The sequence below is a fragment of the Ovis aries genome, chromosome 2 (assembly GCF_016772045.2).
Source record: "Ovis aries strain OAR_USU_Benz2616 breed Rambouillet chromosome 2, ARS-UI_Ramb_v3.0, whole genome shotgun sequence".
NCBI classification, from domain to species: domain Eukaryota; kingdom Metazoa; phylum Chordata; class Mammalia; order Artiodactyla; family Bovidae; genus Ovis; species Ovis aries.
The window spans coordinates 126,638,103-126,658,665 of record NC_056055.1 but is presented as its reverse complement, the minus strand read 5'-3'; the positions used below and the strand labels follow the sequence as shown (position 1 = coordinate 126,658,665).

The 20,563-nt window shown below is 40.4% G+C and overlaps 1 protein-coding gene and 1 long non-coding RNA gene across 2 annotated transcripts in view; one reads left to right on the top strand and one right to left on the bottom strand.

Moving 5' to 3' along the window:
- Nucleotides 1–4,241: 4,241 nt before the first annotated feature.
- Nucleotides 4,242–10,599, bottom strand: LOC121818690 (uncharacterized). Its single transcript, XR_006058720.2, has 2 exons — nucleotides 9,943–10,599; nucleotides 4,242–9,408 (listed from the first exon to the last, which is right to left on the bottom strand). It is a non-coding gene; the product is annotated as an uncharacterized LOC121818690 (long non-coding RNA).
- The window catches only part of NUP35 (nucleoporin 35), a 32,848-nt gene continuing 22,439 nt past the window's right edge, over nucleotides 10,155–20,563 (top strand). The window contains exons 1-3 of the mRNA XM_004004522.5: nucleotides 10,155–10,236; nucleotides 15,877–16,047; nucleotides 18,217–18,344. Of these exons, the coding sequence (XP_004004571.1) occupies nucleotides 10,197–10,236; nucleotides 15,877–16,047; nucleotides 18,217–18,344 (339 nt within the window). The 5' untranslated portion in view covers nucleotides 10,155–10,196. The remainder of the gene's footprint in view (nucleotides 10,237–15,876; nucleotides 16,048–18,216; nucleotides 18,345–20,563) is intronic.

The window sequence follows — 20,563 nt, the reverse complement described above, 5'->3', positions numbered from 1 at the left end:
GAATAAGTCAATACATTGTAGCTACTATAATTTCCACTATTCAGATTAAAAAATTAAGTCCTAGAGTTCTTAATGTTATATAACTATTTCTGCTGCTTTCCTGAAAGATGATGCTGTGAAAGTGCTGCACTCAATATGCCAGCAAATTTGGAAAACTCAGCAGTGGCCACAGGACTGGAAAAGGTCAGTTTTCATTCCAATCCCAAAGAAAGGCAATGCCAAAGAATGCTGAAACTACCGCACAACTGTACTCATCTCACACGCTAGTAAAGTAATGCTCAAAATTCTCCAAGCCAGGCTTCAGCAATACGTGAACCGTGAACTTCCTGATGTTCAAGCTGGTTTTAGAAAAGGCAGAGGAACCAGAGATCAAATTGCCAACATCCACTGGATCATGGAAAAGCAAGAGAGTTCCAGAAAACATCTATTTCTGCTTTATTGACTATGCCGAAGCCTTTGACTGTGTGGATCACAATAAACTGTGGAAAATCCTGAAAGAGATGGGAATACCAGACCACCTAACCTGCCTCTTGAGAAATCTATATGCAGGTCAGGAAGCAACAGTTAGAATTGGACATGGAACAACAGACTGGTTCCAATAGGAAAATGAGTACGTCAAGGCTGTATACTGTCACCCTGCTTATTTAACTTCTATGCAGAGTATATAATGAGAAACGCTGGGCTGGAAGAAACACAAGCTGGAATCAAGATTGCCGGGAGAAATATCAATAACCTCAGATATGCAGATGATACCACCCTTATGGCAGAAAGTGAAGAGGAACTCAAAAGCCTCTTGATGAAAGTGAAAGAGGAGAGTGAAAAAGTTGGCTTAAAGCTCAACATTCAGAAAACGAAGATCATGGCATCCGGTCCCATCACTTCATGGGAAATAGATGGGGAAACAGTGGAAACAGTGTCAGACTTTATATTTTGGGGCTCCAAAATCACTGCAGATGGTGATTGCAGCCATTAAATTAAAAGACGCTTACTCCTTGGAAGAAAAGTTATGACCAACCTAGAGAGCATATTGAAAAGCAGAGACATTACTTTGCCGACAAAGGTCCGTCTAGTCAGGGCTATGGTTTTTCCTGTGGTCATGTATGGATGTGAGAGTTGGACTGTGAAGAAGGCTGAGCGCCGAAGAATTGATGCTTTTGAACTGTGGTGTTGGAGAAGACTCTTGAGAGTCCCTTGGACTGCAAGGAGATCCAACCAGTCCATTCTAAAGGAGATCAGCCCTGGGATTTCTTTGGAAGGAATGATGCTAAAGCTGAAAACTCCAGTACTTTGGCCACCTCATGTGAAGAGTTGACTCATTGGAAAAGACTTTGATGCTGGTAGGGATTAGGGGCAGGAGGAGAAGGGGACGACAGAGGATGAGATGGCTGGATGGCATCACTGACTCGATGGACGCGACTCTGAGTGAACTTCGGGAGTTGGTGACAGACAGGGAGGCCTGGCGTGCTGCGATTCATGGGGTCGCAAAGAGTCGGACACGACTGGGCAACTGAACTGAAGTCGCTTCAGTCTTGTCCGACTCTGTGCAACCCCATAGACGGCAGCCCACCAGGCTCCCCCGTCCCTAGCATTCTCCAGGCAAGAACGCTGGAGTGGGTTGCCATTTCCTTCTCCAGTGCGTGAAAGTGAAAAGTGAAAGTGAAGTCCCTCAGTCTTGTCCGACTCTTAGCGACCTCATGGACTGCAGCCTACCAGGCTCCTCCATCCATGGGATTTTCCAGGCAAGAGTACTGGAGTGGGGTGCCATTGCCTTCTCCAACGTATAACTATTAAGTATTTTTATTAAGTCAAGATTTGCACCTCTCCTCAACAAAATGCTACTTCTCTAAATGAAGACATTATCAAGTAGGAAAAGAGTAATTTTTTCATTGGTTTTTCACTCTCATTTATTCACATAAACTGGGAGAGAATGTATGATCTTTGAACACCCTAGTAGTGTGCTTGTGCTTAGTCGCTCAGTTGTGTCCACCTCTTTGCAACCCCCATGGACTGTAGCCCACCAGGCTTCATCTGCCCATGGGGATTCTCCAGGCCAGAATACTGGAGTGGGTAGCTTTTCCCTTCTCCAGTGGATCTTCCCAACCCAGGAATTGAACTGGGGTCTCCTGCATTGCAGGCGGATTCTTTACCCTCTGAGCCACCAGGGAAGCCCAAGAATACTGGAGTGGGTAGCCTATCCCTTCTCCTTATTGCTTTAAAAAAAGAATTTAACTTGGGAAAATGTCAAAATACACAAAATTAGAGAATACTATAATCAGTTGGCCATCAACAATGATCAACTCATGGCTTTTCTTATTTAAAGGATGTGCTCAACTATCCTCTTCCTCCACTGCTTCTGCCCTCCCTTATTACAGAGGATTATTTCAAGGAAACTCCCAGACAAAGCTTTCTGTAAAGTAAATCCTATTTTTTTCAGTATTGTCCATTTTTCCTGCTAAAACTTCCATGGGGCTTTTAAATATCTGATTAAACCTATCTAATAGTTCACATATAAAGCAGGAAATGAAATTGTATTTATAATATATTTAATTTATAAAAAATAATTTATAACACCTGAAAGTTACGTTTTTTAGAACAGTTTTACATTCATAGCAAAACTGAACAATAGGTATGGAGATGTCCCACATACCTTCTGCCCTCACACATGTTTAGCCTCCTTTTTTTTCACATCTCCCACCAGAGTGGTACATTTGTTGTAAGTGGTGAAACTACATTGAAACTTCATTATCACGCCCTGAATCAATAGTTTACATTACTTTGGATTAACGCATGGTGTTCTACATTCTTTGGGTTTGACAAATTTATAATAACATCTGTCCACCATGATAATATCATACAAAATAGCCTCACTGCACTAAAAAACCTGTGTTCTGCCTGTTCACCACTCTCTCCTATAGTTATATGTAAGTTTTGATGTCTTTTTACTTCCAACAGGTATTAGTGAGTGAGTGAGTGAAAGTCTCTTAGTGGTGTCCACCTCTTTGTGACTGCATGGACTATATAGTCCATGGAATTCTCCAGGCCACAAGACTGGAGTGGGTAGCTTTTCCCTTCTCCAGGGGATCTTCCCAACCCAGGGATCGAACCTAGTTTTCCCACATTGCAGGTGGATTCTTTACCAGCTGAGCCACGAGGGCAGCCCCAAGAGGTGTTAAGAACCATCTAGTCGGTTAAAAGACAAGTGAGTCAGCTAAACTGATATATCTTTTGATGCTTGGCTACCCTCTTTCTGTCAGTTGTTTACTATAATGAAATCAGAAAACACTGGTAAGTTTCCAAATATAATATTGATTTTAGTTTATAAAGATGTAGCTTTGGCCATTACTGTTTATAGTGATCAGACAATGCAAATAAGAACCAATTGATCTGCATTTTTTTCTGGACAAAATCCCTACGTCTAAAACACCATAAAGCTCTTTTGGAGATCACTTGTCCCTGGGCCCTATGAAATCATGGTCTCTCCATATGCTTTATGTGACATCACAATCTACGTCATGGCCTGTCCGTGCTACACCAGCTGCCAAAAGCTCAGAGGATGGGAACGTGAGTGCGACAATGTTGCCTCTCTTGGCTCTCTTTTCAAAGGTGACAAACTCTATTCTTTCCCTAAATTCCTCCCAAAGATGGATATCATTTTTCTTTGCTTCAGTGTCAAGATTCTTTGTTTTTATTTTTAAAGTAGACTAGGAGTGGGATTTAATAATTTAGGTTTATATACAAACATTGAATATTGATAGACATTTATAAATAGGTCGATGAGTATTTAGTGTGTATAATAGACACACAGTAGTTTGGCTGCAAATACATCAAATATATTGAAAATTAATACATTTTGAGACTTCATGTCTCAAATACATTTGTGACTTTTTAGAAATTTGTGTTTAGAAGAAAGTTGAAATGTATATAGCCAGAAACTAATCTTCAGATTGGACTCTCTGTAGCCGTAGGGATTTCACCCAAGTGCTTCAGGGGTCATTTGAAGGCGATCATTGACAGCTGAAGGGGAGAGAATCCTGAGATAGTGGGGCTTGCACTTTTCCTGTTTTTTTTTTTCTTCCCCTCAACCAGAGTAGGTCTGTTGTAGGTATTAATTATCTGCACAAAACCTTGTTAAATGAACGATTATTCCATATATGTCTGAAAATCAATGATCTACAAAAATAACACTTTGATGGAATCATATGTCACTGGAAGGCAGCATTCAGAGAACCACAAATCCAGAATAGAAATAAGGAACAGGTGTTCCACTTTGACATTTTATTTACCATGTTCAGAAAATAAAGTAGGAAAGCAAGTATTGCAATTAAGATAATAATATCCATGTACGGAAGACTATGATGAACATGCAGTATTTCTAAAGACTGTAGTTTAACAAGAAACATACAAAGTAAAATTGTGCTATACAATGGTATTCATTCAAGATAACCCATTTTATCTGATTTTATAGAAATTTCATTTTGCTAAAAAAGGATAAACAGAACTACAAATAGGTCTTCCATTTATAATATGTATAATAAGCACTTCTAATAGATTTAATGTGTAAAATTATTTTAAACATTTTAAAACATGAAAATTGCATCAAATAAGTTATACCAGATAATTACACTTATTCAATGTTTCTATACAGTTTGTCATTAAAATTTGTTCATTCATTTACTTTTTCAACATAGTTTTGTTGGAAAGTGAGGAAAACAGAATAGAAAATATTACGATCCTGTCCTCAAGAAAATTCATCTAGTAGGGCTGAAAAGAAAACTTAAAAAAAAAAAAAAGTATCTTGTAGCAAATGAGTTGCAGAAATGATGTGTTGTACCTTTTGAGATGAAACGATTATTAAAGGATGGCAGGGCTGGAGCAAGTTTCATGGTGGAAGAGAGCTGCCACTTGCAATAACAGGAATTTGTAAATTGCAGTGGAAAGCAAAGAGATGCTAAACAGGGGTGCTGCTGTGAGCAAGGAGTATAATGTGAAGATCTTTCACAAAATGTTGAAACACTTGCAAAGGGGAATAATGGGAGAACTGATTGGAGCAGAAAGCTAGGGTGAGAGTGAAGAGACTGTTTTGAAACTGAGGTTCTCAACCAACTCTGGTGAAGGTAGGGTGACCATATATATTCCTTTTAGGGTGCCTGTTGAATCAGCAAAAGAAATGCTCCTGCTGTCCTCTCTCAGTTTGTTTGGGCTGTTTGCTTCCCTGGCGGCTCGATGGTAAAGAATCTGCCTGCAATACAGGAGGCATGGGTTTAATCCCTGGGCTGGGAAGTTCCCCTGGAGAAGGGAATGGCTACCCACTCCAGTATTCTTGTCTGAAAAATTCCAAGGACAGAGGAGCCTGGCAGGCTACAGTCCATGGGGCTGCAAAGAGTCAGACATGCCTGAAGTGACTGAGCACACACACAGCAGAATACCGTAGACTGGGGGGAACGTATAAACAACAGAGATTTATTTCTTCAAAGTTCTGGAGGCTGGGAAGTCCAAGATCGATATGGCAGATTTGGTGTCAAGTGGGAGCCTGCTCCCTGGCTTACAGACAGCATTTTATTGCTCTATGCTCACATGACCAAAGGGATTGGGGAGCTCTCTGGATGGTTTCTTTTATAAAAGCGCTAATCTCACTCATGAGGACTTAACCCTCATGACCTAACCACTTCCCAAAGTTCCCAACTCCCAAATAACATCACACTGGTTGTTAGGATTTCCAACAGATGAACTATGGGAACACAAATATTCAGTCTATAGCAACTTCCATCCCCAAAGGATTCTGATTTTCCTCTCTCTTGTTGCCTGGGTGAGAATGTATACAGTGTAATGGGAGACACTATTGGTTGGCATGTGCTGCACACGTGAAGCTTGTGAAGCTGAAGAAAATGAGGCTACTGTAGGGAGTGGGAAGTCCGTGAGAGTTTTGGACAGCCGACTAGTGTGTACAAGGAAGGGAGCATTGGATAGTGGTGTTTGGTGGGAGAGATTGAAGCCATGGCGTTGTTAAGAGTTGACTGCATTGTCTAGGCATTGAAGAGAGAGAAAGAACAGGACTTGGTATCTGAATGTTTGATGGAAGGGAAAATGGAAGGCAGAAAAGGCAAAATGGACCAGGCACTGTACTAAGCATATTGTAATTGTTAAGTCACTAAGTCATTCGAATTGTTTGCACTCCCATGGACCCTACCAGGCTCCTCTGTCCATGGGATTTCCCAGGCAAGAATACTGGAGTGGGTTGCCATTTCCTTCTCCAGGAGATCTTCCTGACCCACAGATTAAACCCACCTCTCTTACGTCTCTTGCCTTGTCAGGCAGATTCTTTACCATTGAGCCAACAGGGAAGCCTGTACTAAGCATAACCACCTTTCATAGTAGGTATTGTTTCTATTTTAAAATCTAAAGAGATTTAATACAAATTGAAGTAATACAGGATTTAAGTGTATGAGCCGGACTTTGAATAAATGTCTGTATCATTTTAGACTCTAACATACTGTGATTTTGAGCTTCTAAGAAGTCAATAGAAAAAGGGACAACTGGAATGGGGCTGGTTTTAAGGTAAGATGATTTTATTTTTGAGGCTTGATGTGCTGGTAGATTGTTCATCAAGCATCTGGGGAAGTATCAGTTGGCTTTAGAGAGAGCTGGGGCTTACAATATTGGAGGTTTTTTTTTTTTTTTTTTTTTTGGCATAGACATGACAATTCACAAGGACTCCCAGAAAGAACATAAAGAATTTAAGAAGAAGGAGGACAAAGTCTTGACTATTAATAATATGTGGAGGTTAGGATAAAGTAGGGTCAGGTATAGAAAAACCAGAAAAAGATTAGAAAGTTAGGGGATAAAATAGGAAGTGTAGCCTCACCAAAAACATGGAAAACACTGTCTAGACAAAAAGATGGTCAAAGCTGTTGACTACTGCAGCTATCAAGAAGACAGGCTTAATCTGGCCACAAGGAGAAAAATAGCTGGGGATCAGTAGTTTCATAAGAGTTACATAGTAGCCTGTATGTAATGAATTAAACAATAAGGTGGTGAAGTTAGGGAAATAGATCATCTACGAAAATCTGTAGGCTCTTATTTTGAGATCTTGAGAAAAGGAGAGAAAATGTGAGAAAAATTAGTGCATGGTAGCTGGAGAATCCCAGGGACAGGGGAGCCTGGTGGGATGCCGTCTATGGGGTCGCACAGAGTCGGACATGACTGAAGCGACTTAGCAGCAGCAGCAGCTCGGAGAAAGAACAAGATACAGGAAAGTTTCTGTGAGAGGGACAAGTAGGCATCTTTATAACTTGGTAAGGAAAGAGACAATTAAAGGGTAGAAGACTGAAAAGCAACTGAAGGAAAATGGCTTTCTTAAAGTAAAAAAAGTGTTTTAATTTGAAGAATATTAAAAAATAGTAAATAATGCCTATAATCAACTCTTAAAAGTTATATAAGGTAAAATAAGGGCCCTTCTTAAGCCCCCTGATTTACAAACCCCTCTCCCATCCTACCTTCCCTGTTAATAGTTTGGGAGGAATGTTTTCTAGATTTTTCCTTTATTTAAATAAGCATCTCTGTCTCTCTCTCTTTGCATCTGTTCTCAGATGTATACTTTTTGTTAAGTTAAAATGAAATGATGCTATGTAATGTTTTCAAATTGCTTCTTTCACATCAACCATGGAGATTTCTCTAGATCAATACATACAGTCACATATCCAATCCATTTTATTCTTTTTAACAGGTGCATGATGTTCTTTTATTTCGCTAGATCATAATTTATATTGAAATCCCTTCATTGATGAACTTTTCTTGGTACCTTGTTTCTAGAAAGGGAATCGCTGGGTGTGGTGGCCTGAATAGAGCCTCCAAAGGTATTCTACATTTTAATCTCTGGAATCTATTAATGTTACTTTTTAGACATCATTATTAGCTTAATCACCACAACTGGTTACCACCGTGGGAAGATTATCCTGGATTGTCTGAGTAGGCCCTAAATGTGATTACAGAGGTCCTGATAAAATGGACGCAGAGGGGGATTTTACTATACGAGGAAAAGACCACGGGCGACAGAAGCAGAGAGAAGCAGTGTCAGAGGTGGAAGATGCTATGCCACTGGCTCTGAAGCAGGAGGACAGGGCCAAAAGCTAAGTGCATACATAACATATGGTTAGCCTTCAGAAGTTAGAAAAGCAAGGAAACAGTTTCTCCCCTGGAGCCTCTTGAAGAAAGCAGTCTTGTTGACACTTTGGTTTTAGTCCCATAACAATCACTTTGGATCTCTGGCCACTAGAACTATAAAATATAAATTTGTGTTGGTTTAAGCCATGAAGTTTGTAGTAATTCAGTATGACTGCACCTGAACATGATTACATCTATAAAGACCCTATTTCCAAATAAGGTCACATTCCTATATATTGGAGGTTAGGATCTTAACATTTATTTTGGGGGATTGAGTTCAACCCATTCACAACATCTGTTAAGAAAAAGTCACTTCATCTGTAAGTGGTTTTAAGCTTTGATTTCTGGAAACTTGTCATTTAATGCTGGAATTGTTACTACCTCACCCAAATTAGAAAAATGCTGGCTGCATTTGGGATTTCAGGAAAACCTCAGAGGAAATAGACAGGATGGTGAGTATTTGCAGGATAGTGAGTTTGGTATGGATCAGAGAGCATCTCAGAATATACCCATGTAGCATATCACTTTAATTAGTAAGTGAGCAAAACTAAACAACACATTTTTTCCCTTTTATTTACTTTTATTTTTTAATTTTTATTTTATACTATAGTTGATTAACAATGTTAATTTCAGATGTACAGCCGAGTGATTCATTTACACATGTACATACATGAATTCCTTTTCAAATTCTTTTCTCATTTCAGTTATTACAGTGTTGAGCAGAATTCCCTGTGTTATACAGCAGGTCCTTGTTGGTTATCTGTTTTAAAACTAGCAGTGTGACATGTCAGTCCTAAATTCCCAATTTATCCCTCCTCCCTATCCTCTCCCCTTGTTAATCATAAGTTCTTTCTCTATTTTTGTTTTTTAAATGAGTTCATTAGTATTTTTTGTTTTTGGATTCTGCATATAAGCTATATCATATTTGTCTTTCTTGGTCTGATTTACTTCACTCACTATGATAATCTCCAGGTCCATTCATGTTGCTGCAAATGGCTAAACAACTTATTTTCACACACACATATTGATAATACAATGTGTTTGTGTGCGCGCTCTTCAAATAATATCTAAAGAAAAGCAGCACAGCCACTCCAGTGTTCTTGCCTGGAGAATCCCAGGGACAGGGGAGCCTGGTGGGCTGCCGTCCATGGGGTCGCACAGAGTCGGACAGGACTGAAGCGATTCAGCAGCAGCAGCAGCAGGGAAAGGTAGACAGCAGGGATGGCATAGGGAGGAACACACAGGCTTCTGCAATGTGGTGAGTTCACGGGTGTGTAGCATTAGCCTTCGTTATTTAATCTTTTGTTTATATTAACATATAATAAAACAGCAAGTATAAATTACGCTTTAAGTAAAATGGGCTTCCCTGACAGCTCAGCTGGTAAAGAATCAGCCTGCAATGCAGGAGACCCCGGTTGGGTTCCTGGGTTGGGAAATTCCGCTGGAGACGGGAAAGGCTACCCACTCCAGTATCTGGCCTGGAGAATTTGTACAGTCCATGGGACCGCAAAGAGTAGGACATGGCTAAAACTGTGCCTATATAACAAAAAACAAACAAACAAACAAAAAGCCATAGAGATTGTAGAAAATATGCTTTGAGAATGGTTTCATGCAGCTAGGCCCAGAAATTGACACTGGAAAGCGGCACGATCTGTTTCTCAAAGGCAACTTTTCCCGGCGGTACTTGAGAAAGAGCACTGGGTAAACTCTCGCTAACTATGAAAGCATTACAGTAACTTGTGTTACTATACGACTCAAGCACCAACAAATCAGGAGGCTCACAGGTGAGCAATGAAGTCCCGAAATCACAACTTCCACGTTGTTTCATCACTTTACCAGAGAAATTCTTTCCGCACAAGTAGTCTGAGCAAAGACTGCTGCCCTATGCCAAAAAGGCAGCGCCGGCGCCACAACAGGTACAGCGCATGTCCGGAAGTTACGCAATCCCATAAGGTAGCGCGGCCCTACCCGTGGGGAGAGTTTCCGCCATTTTTGAAAATCAGGAAGGTCTGGGGGTGAGTACAGCTGCTCCTGTGATGGCAGCCTTTGCCGTGGAACCCCAGGCGCCCACGTTGGGTGAGTAAAACACTACTTTTCCTCGCTAGCACTGCGATGCACACTGTCAGCTTGGAAGCGGGCACGTGCGAGACAGTAATCGTCTTGTCTGCTAATTTCAAGCCGCAAGGAGCTAGCCCTTTGGCTCGCCCCTGGGTTCCAAGTCCGCCCCCTTCGCTAGGCGTCGCCACCCTGTAGCTACCAAGGGGGCTCCGGGACGCTGCGGGCTCCGAGGAAGTCGAAGAAACGGCGGTCTTGTGGTGACTAAGCCGCTTTGTATCCTCCCCGCAAGCCAGAGCTAGACCTGTCCATACCTGAGACTCCGCCGGCGCGGCAGACGCTATGCTGGGTTCCCGGATCCTGTGAAGCGGTGGGAAGGTCCTCACCTGTGAACACGTGGGTGGGCGGTGCCCTGGAGCGCGGTCACCTTTCACCGCTGTTCCATCATCTAGGCTTCTCATTACTGCTTGATTCCAACTCCTCCCGGGATTCGCAAAAGGAATGTGTTTTTAATGGAAACTTGAGTTGTTCGATATTTAATTAACCAGGTGATGACAGCCGTTGAGATATTCCCTTAATAGGAAGCCATGAGTTCGCTTCATTTTCTTTATCTTGGGAAAATGACTCAATTGTAATGATTTTAAAAATCGTTTCCGTTATATAATGGGGGCATTAAAAAAAAAATCTTGCATGTCAACCTTGGATGTCGATTATTGTGTGTGTGTGTGTGTGTGTGTGTGTCCGTTGAGTTGTGGGTTTTGTGAGAACCGTGGAATAGCTTGAAACAGAAAATAAACGGTCTACTATAATAGCGACGTATTTGAAAATTCGATTACAACTTTCTGAGTTTGGAAAGGAGAGCAGCACGATATGTCTGTGTAGAATGAGTTTTGTTAGAATTGAAGGATATATGATGTTGGCCATATTTTGTACAAAATCAGTTTCTTTTGACAATAGAGTAACTTGAACTGTTTCACTATTAGTTATAAAAATCTAAATATATAATATTAGTGGAGATACTCAGCTACATTTAAAGATGGCCTAGGTATTTATGTCTTGTATTATTTTAGAGGTCAGAAAAATTTTCATTTCCAGTATGAAAGTCTTCTGCTTAACAAAAGCATTCTGGTGTATATATTTCTTGGGGTTACAATTATGAATGAACCCCTAGTCCGAAATCTGATATTAGCTGATGTTGTTTAAATCCTTATTTCTGACGAGGTATAAACATTTTCCCAGCACCTCAGTTCAGTTCAGTCGCTCAGTCGTTTCCGACTCTTTGCGACCCCATGGACTGCAGTATGCCAAGCCTCCCTGTCCATCACCAGCTCCTGGAGTTTACTCAAACTCATGTCTGTCGAGTCGGTGATGCCATCCAACCATCTCATGCTCTGTCGTCCCCTTCTCCTTCAATCTTTCCCAGCATCAGGGTCTTGTCATGTGAGTCAATTCTTCGCATCAGGTGGCCAAAGGATTGGAGTTTCAGCTTCAGCATCAGTCCTTCCAATGAATATTCAGGACTGATTTCCTTTAGGATTGACTGGTTGGATCTCCTTGCTGTCCACGAGACTCTCAAGAGTCTTCTCCAACACCACAGTTCAAAAGCATCAATTTTTCGGGGCTCAGCTTTCTCTATAGTCCACCTCTCACATCCATACATGACTACTGGAAAAACCATAGCCTTAACTAGATGGCTCTTTGTAGGCAAGGTAATGTCTTTGCTTTTTAATATGCTGTCTAGGTTGGACATAACTTTTCTTCCAAGGAGCAAGTGTCTTTTAATTTCATGGCTGCAGTCACCATCTGCAGTGATTTTGGACCGCCCCAAAATAAAGTCTGTCACTGTTTCCGCTGTTTCCCCATCTATTTGCCATGAAGTTATGGCACCAGATGCCATGGTCTTAGTTTTCTGAATGTTGAGTTTTAAGCCAACTTTTTCACTCTCCTCTTTCATCAAGAGGCTCTTTAGTTCTTCACTTTCTGCCATAAGGGTGGTGCCATCTGCATATCTGAGGTTAATATTTCTCCCAGCAATTTTGATTCCAGCTTGTGCTTCATCCAGCCCTTCTTATGGTGTTTCTGTGTTTCATCCAGCATTTCTTATGGTGTATTCTGTGTATAAGGTAAATAAGCAGAGTGACAGTATACAGCCTTGATGTACTCCCTTCCCTATTTGGAACCAGTCTGTTGTTTCATGTCCCGTTCTAACTGTTGCTTCCTGACCTGCATATAGATTTCTCAGGAGGCTGGTCAAGTGGTCTTGGTAGTCCCGTCCCTTTAAGAATTTTCCACAGTTTGTTTTGATCTTCTCCTTGCAGCAGAAGTAGATATTTTTCAGGAACTCTCTTGCTTTTTCAATGATCCAGTGGATGTTGGCAATTTGATCTCTGGTTCCTCTGCCTTTTCTAAATCCAGCTTGAATATCTGGAAGTTCACGGTTTATGTACTGTTGAAGCCTGGCTTGGAGACTTTTGAGCATTACCTTGCTAACGTGTGAGATGAGTGCAGTTGTGCAGTAGTTGAGCATTCCTAGCACCGACACGACTGAGCGACTTCACTTTCACTTTTCTCTTTCATGCATTGGAGAAGGAAATGGCAACCCACTCCAGTGTTCTTGCCTGGAGAATCCCAGGGACCAGGGAGCCTGGTGGGCTGCCGGCTGTGGGGTCGCACAGAGTCGGACATGACTGAAGCAGCAGCAGCACCTAATGGAACACTAAAACTAATGGTTACTTCGACAAACGATGCTAGCTGAGTAAGACACACTACTTAACAGTTTAGGAGTAGAGACTTGGAAATGGAAATTTAAGACTTGAGGATCCACCAATATAACTCTCTAAGGAAAATTAGTCTGAGGGCTCAGTGGTCAGTGACAGTTTAATTAAGAGTCCTTTGGCTCTCCTCACTCTGGTTATTTCTATTGTATCATGATATGTATTTAGATGTGTCAAATTTTTTTTGACTTAATTTTTAGTATACTTGGCTGTTGTTGTTGTTTAGTCACTAAGTCATGTCTGACTCTTTTTTGACCCCATGGAAGGTTCTTCTGTCCATGGGATTTCCTGGAGTGGATCTCCATTTCCTCCTCTGGGGAGTTTTCCGAACCCAGGGATTGATCCTGTGTTTCCTGCCTTGGCAGGCGATTCTTTACCACTTCACCACTTAGGAAGCCCATATATGTTTTTTTTTTTTTTTTTCTCTTTTGGGGCTGGGAGATGGTACCTAAAACTTTGTACTTTGAGTTTATGAATATATGTTCATAATATGCTTTAGTTTAGACTTTTGATTTGATTTTACTATTATGTTCTTTGGAAATATGTAGTAGTACCATGGTAACATGGTAATTAATTAGCACTTTGAAGTAATTACAGTGTAATATAGCTATTCACACCTATTTCAGTATTTGCTTTCTTTTCCTTTTTCATGTGCTTGCATTGTTACTATCAAGTTCAGTTCAGTTCAGTCGCTCAGTCATGTTCGACTCTTGGCGACCGCATGAATCGCAGCACGCCAGGCCTCTCTATCCATCACCAACTCCAGGAGTTCACTCAGACTCATGTCCATCCAGCCGGTGATGCCATCCAGCCATCTCATCCTCTGTCGTCCCCTTCTCCTCCTGCCCCCAATCCCTCCCACCGTCAGAGTCTTTTCCAACAAGTCAACTCTTCGCATGAGGTGTCCAAAGTATTGGAGTTTCAGCTTCAGCATCATTCCGTCCAAAGAACCCCTGGGAATGATCTCCTTTAGAATGGACTGGTTGGATCTCCTTGCAGTCCAAGGGACTCTCAAGAGTCTTCTCCAACACCACAGTTCAAAAGCATCAACTCTTCGGTGCTCAGTTTTCTTCACAGTCCAACTCTCACATCCATACATGACCACAGGAAAAACCATAGCCTTGACTAGACGGACCTTTGTCGGCAAAGTAATGTCTCTGCTTCTCAATATGCTATCTAGGTTGGTCATAACTTTCCTTCCAAGAAGTAAGCGCCTTTAAATTCATGGCTGCAGTCTCTCATCTGCAGTGATTTTGGAGCCCAAAAGTATAAAGTCTGACACTGTTTCCACTGTTTCCCCATCTATTTCCCATGAAGTAATGGGACCAGATGCCATGATCTTCGTTTTCTGAATGTTGAGCTTTAAGCCAACTTTTTCACTCTCCTTTTCACTTTCATCAAGAGGCTTTTTAGTTCCTCTTCACTTTCTGCCATAAGGGTGGTGTCATCTGCATAGCTGAGGTTATTGATATTTCTCCCGGCAATCTTGATTCCAGCTTCTGCTTCTTCCAGCCCAGCGTTTCTCACGATGTACTCTGCATATAAGTTAAATAAGCAGGTGACAGTATACAGCCTTGATGTATACTGTCCTATTTCCTATTTGGAACCAGTCTGTTGTTCCACGTCCAGTTCTAACTGTTGCTTCTTGACCTGTATATAGGTTTCTCAAGAGGCAGGTCAGGTGGTCTGGGATTCCCATCTCTTTCAGAATTTTCCACAGTTTATTGTGGTCCACATGTTACTGTCAAGGTCTGCTGTAATGAGAAATAAGAGGAAGAGTAATTATTGACAGCATTTGGATAGCATTAAACACAATTTTGAGGCAGTTAAAAGTTACAGTGTAGTTAATAAAGGCTGTATAAAATATCAAGTGTTTGAACTTTCTGAGTTCCATAAATCACAAATCAGCCTTGTCAGATAATTGAAAAATTAAATTTTCATAAGCAGAAATTGCAAATTTTACATGTACACAGTAAGTTTTGGCTATTGTACTATAATAATAATAACTAATATTTGTGAGTACTGATTGTATATTAGGCACTTGAGTTAAGTGCTTTATTTGCTATCTTTCTAATCAAAGCTGGGAGATGTGATTATGTCCATCTTTCTGAAAGATTTGAAACCAGGTCTCTTGAGTCCAGAGCTCATGTTTTCCTTACTGTGCTATTTTGTTTTGAAATTAGAGGAAGTTATAGCTTCCTTATTTTCATAGTTGGAATAATAATATTACCTAGCCTATAAATTGTGAAAAATAATATTGAACGGATCATCACAAAGTATCAGCTCTCCTCTTAATTGGTTTTCTGTTAGGGAGATTTATTGGTTATTCCTAACTTTAAAATGAATGGTTTTAAAAAATTACCCAAAGCATATTTCTTAGTTGGTATGCTGTCATCACTGTTGTTTCATATGTGCTTTAATGTGTGCATAATTACACTTGTATTACAGAAATGACATGGTTTTTGTGTATGGGGAAAGAAAAACGGGACATACAGCTAAACCTGTTGTGTCTAATTTGCTTAGACTTTATGTTGCTAGTGCATCCTGTCCTTGTTTTTGGTTGTTACATAGTAGAAACTGCCAGAAAGTCCTGTATGTATTAGGGATTTTTTTTTAGTCAATAAGCAAAAATTTAAAAATGAACATTGATTCTTAAATCTATGAAATAATGTAAACAGCTGTCAAATATTATTTTGTTAATGCAAAATATTTTCATATTTTTTTGGAAAAAATTTTAATGGTTTTTAAAATAATTTAACTGTGGTTCTGTAATATTTAACAATTTCTATTAAATTCTCAAAATTGTGTATACTGGTCCTTGTATCTTTTTGTTACCCATTATTACATCGAAGTCCTTTCTCTGTATTTTATTTTCTGATTCATTTAGGATCTGAACCAATGATGCTGGGTTCACCCACGTCTCCAAAGCCAGGGGTTAATGCCCAATTCTTACCTGGTTTTTTAATGGGGGATTTGCCAGCTCCAGTGACTCCACAGCCTCGATCAATTAGTGGCCCTTCTATAGGAGTAATGGAAATGAGATCACCTTTACTTGCAGGTAGGTAAATGCTTGGGCTTCCCTGGTGGCTTAGCCATAAAGAAACTGCCTGCCAATGCAGGAGATGCAGGTTGGATCCCTGGGTTGGGAAGATCCCTGGTTGGGAGAAGGAAGTGGCAACCCACTCCAGTATTCTTGCCTCGGAAATCCCATGGACGGAGGAGTCTGGGGGCCTACAGTCCATGGGGTCTCAAAAGAGTTGGACATGACTTAGTAACTAGACAGCAACAAAGGTAAATTGCTTAGTGTAGTTTTAAGTACTATCAGTACATGTACTAGAATTTTTAAAAGAGTAGTGATACAGCTTTCACCTTCATCAACTAAAATTGAAACAGGTGTAAGCAATGTAATTTACTTTAATTCTAAGAATCTCTAAAAATATGCATACTGCATTTTATTCAATCTAGCATTGATTGTAACACTCACCATTAAGCACCACTAGGAAAGAAAAACACTAAATATGATACACCATTTTCCATTTTTTGTAAATTATTCCTATTTCAGAGATGTTAAAGTGGGTTTGGATGGGGGAGGGGAATATGGTCATTCAGCTTCAGCTGGATTCAGTTTAAAAAATTTGTCTTAATATAATAGCAAATATTCAAAAGAAGTATAATTTGTAAATTTGTAGATATGAAATTGACTTCTAGTCTTAGTGAGTTAAGATTCTCACTCAGTGTGTTTAGTGAAGGGACTTACTCCGCAAACTATGCTTTGCAGTTGCCAGCACAAAATATTGTTACGTAAATGAAACTTCTAATACAGGACTCTTTTAGCAAACAGATATTTTAAAAGATAGTTTGGATATTTTGACCATGGGTAGTGAGAGCTACAGAAATGGTTGAATTCCAAATGTGAGCTAATAAGTGTTTTAATAGATATTTAAATGGAAATTCTTCCTTCTTTAATTGTCCTTAAGGTATTATTGGGCTTCCCAGGTGGCGCTAGTGGTAAAGAACCCACCTGCCAGTGCAGGACATGTAAGAGACTTACATGTGGATCCCTGGGTAGGGAAGATCCACTGGAGGAGGGCATGGCAACCCACTCCAGTATTCTTGCCTGTAGGATCCCATGGCCAGAGGAGCCTGGTGCCCTACAGTCCATAGGGTGGCAAAGAGTCAGACACTACTGACGCAACTTAGTACGCATGCATGTGCAGTGTTATTTGTGTTAAAGTGGTTTATAATTTTTTTTTTTAAAGATTTATCAGGGAGAATTATCATAAGTTATAACTGAAGCGATTCAGTTAGAAACATTATCTTGGCCAGATTATTTATTTTTACATATTTCAAGTGTATTATTTTATTGTTGTAGCTACCATATATTAAGTATTTATGAGCCAGGGAGTATCCTAAGCATTTTATATGTTATCCTATTCTTTTATCAGTCTTAACAAGTAGTTGGTACTGTCTCTGTTTCTTAAAGGAGTAAACTGAGGCTAAGTGCGGCGTAGAGCTTGCTGGAGCTCGCTGGTTAGTGACCACAGGCGGTCAGAGGTTGGGCCAGTCTCGTTCTATAGCCTGTGCTCTGGTGTGAATGGCTTTTGCTGCGCTGTCTTGACTCAGACATTAGTCTTACAGACGGTGTGGGCTGCTCTACCAGTTGGCACTGATGATTCTCTGACTTAAGGCCTCTTTGTAGCCCCCAAAGTTGGTCCTTTTCCTGTATGTTTATTATGTACTTTAATAAACTTTTACTGTGAGAAACATGGGAATTTGACAGTCAAATTCCACATTAAAATGTCACATTTTTTCAGGTATATACAAACTGGAGCTGTTTAATATTCTACTTTCAAGTGAGAAATAGGATTAAATTTGGTATTGAATTGTTAAGCATTTTGTAGAGAAGACAAAAGTTGTATGCATTCACTAAAAACTAAAATTTCTATATAGTCCTTCTTCTGGAATCTTTTGTTCAAAGGGCAATCTATGAATCACCAATATTGGCATCACTGGCAGCTTGTTAGAAATAAATCATCTCAGGCTCCATCCCACACGGTCTGAGACAGAACCTGAATTTTAACAAGATGCCCAAGTGACTCTGTGTATTAAGATTTGAGAAACATTGGGAGACAGGAGCTTAAGCCATTATTTTAAAAATATTAAAGGATCTTAGCAGATAGGTGGAAGATTTCTTTCTCACCTGACTATGTCTCTTGTACATTGTTAGGTGGATCACCACCACAGCCAGTTGTGCCAGCTCATAAAGATAAAAGTGGAGCTCCGCCAGTTAGAAGCATATATGATGACATTTCCAGCCCAGGACTTGGATCAACACCTTTAACTTCAAGAAGACAGGTGATATACACATCCTCATTGATGACCATGCATACTCATTTCATGTTTTCATGTCGTTATACAGTGAGGGTCAGTAATTTGAAATGTTGCCCTGAAGTCTGTTTTAGTATAACTCTGTTGCATAGGAATAAGCATTAGGGACAGTTACCATAGAGTCTACTGTTTACTCTATGGTAAACAGTCAGCGATTGTTTAAAAAGTTCAATATACATAGTTTTGTGACTTAACAAATAAAGATCCAGGATTTTATCCAGATCTCAGGTACCTTGTGATGATTTGAGGTCATTATTTTTAGGGATGGTTTTATTAGTATAAGACTAATGCTCTTTGGAAGGAAAGTTATGACCAACCTAGATGGCATATTGAAAAGCAGAGACATTACTTTGCCAACAAAGGTCAGTCTGGTCAGGGCTATGGTTTTTCCAGTGGTCGTGTATAGGTGTGAGAGTTGGACTGTGAGGAAGGCTGAGCGCCGAAGAATTGATGCTTTTGAACTGTGGTGTTGGAGAAGACTCTTGAGAGTCCCTTGGACTGCAAGGAGATCCAACCAGTCCATTCTAAAGGAGATCATTCCCGGGGATTCTTTGGACGGAATGATGCTTAAGCTGAAACTCCAGTACTTTGGCCACCTCATGCGAAGAGTTGACTCGTTGGAAAAGACTCTGATGGTGGGAGGGATTGGGGGCAGGAGGAGAAGGGGACGACAGAGGATGAGATGGCTGGATGGCATCACCAGCTGGATGGACATGAGTCTGAGTGAACTCCGGGAGTTGGTGATGGACAGGGAGGCCTGGCATGCTGCAGTTCATGGGGTCGCAAAGAGTCGGACATGACTGAGCGACTGAACTGAACTGAATACTCTTTTAGGGCTATTCACTGTTTACTTATTTTACTAAAAATACTTCCTTCTGCATGTTTATGAGTGATGGCTTAGTACGTTTCTGGTGTAGGTGTTCTGATGGTGATGTTAAATCGTGGCTGGTGTGGATGTAGGTGTTCTGCCAGTGTTACTTTCAGTTATGGATTGTAAGGTAGAGATTCTCTGTTTTGATGAGACTGATAGCACAAAAAAATGTCTAATACTTACGAAGTGCCTGTAGTGTACATGCCCTGATCTCATGTATTGTTTCGTTTAATCCTCACAATGACTCTGGGATGAATGAATCTCTTAGGAGCTTTATCTTATCACTGAGGAAACTAGGACACCAAAAGCCCAAGGCAGTTAGTCTAGTTGAGCCAGATTTTAAACCCAGGGAATATTGACTCTAGAGCCAGTGTTTACAAGAACAATGTTGTGCTAATACTGCTATGATTAGTCTTGGTTGTCAGTTGAAAGGTAGTATGGATTTTTCTAAGTAGCAAGTTTAGGAGCTTTTAGTTTTCTCTCCTATTACTGTTATGCTTACTAGGATACAGAAACAAAGTGTTTCAGCTAAACTGGTAAGTTCGTTGTATAAAGATACTTACGCTGTTTGATTTGGAGGAATATTAAAGGCCTTTCTTTAAATCAAATATAGTATATTGGCAAGTTTAAGAAAAGTAGAAAAAGCTTTCAGTAAATTTTGATTATAGGCTTGATACACCTGGCCTACTGGGCCTATTTATAAAGCAAAGCAAAATTAATTCATTGTGTTAAACAGAATACTTTCTCTTACCAAAAGGATTGGTTAACAAAAGAAGCCATTCATTACACACACAGTAAACAGTTTCAATTCTCAATAAAGGCTTATTTGATTAATTTCAATATACTGTCTCTAAGAGAAAAGAAATAGAAACAATAGAACTGTGGAGAAACAATAGAACTGTGGCATACATATCACCAAATTGTGCTGAAACCCACATCCAGACTTGAATAGTGCTGGGAAGTCCAGAGTAACAGCAGTCTGGAGTCCCTTTTAGGGAAGAGAGTCCTGGGCGGTGTGTCCACTCCACGGGTGAGGTTTTTGGGGACTCCCGCTTATAGTTCCAAGCTGCAAAACAATACCGTCATCAGTTTGTGTGCAAAAATGCAGCTCTGGTTTTTAAGTTTTACATTGCTGTTTCTTTTACCTTATGAGTCATAAGACTTCTTAGATCCGGGGAGGCTGGCTAGGCCTCCAGGGGCTCAAGAAATTACAAACGCCACTCCCTTTCTTACCTAAAGTGCCACTTGATTAGCTGGTAACAGTTGGTGTGCTTGCTGGCAAGCACATAGTTTGACGTGGTGAGAAGTCAGTCAG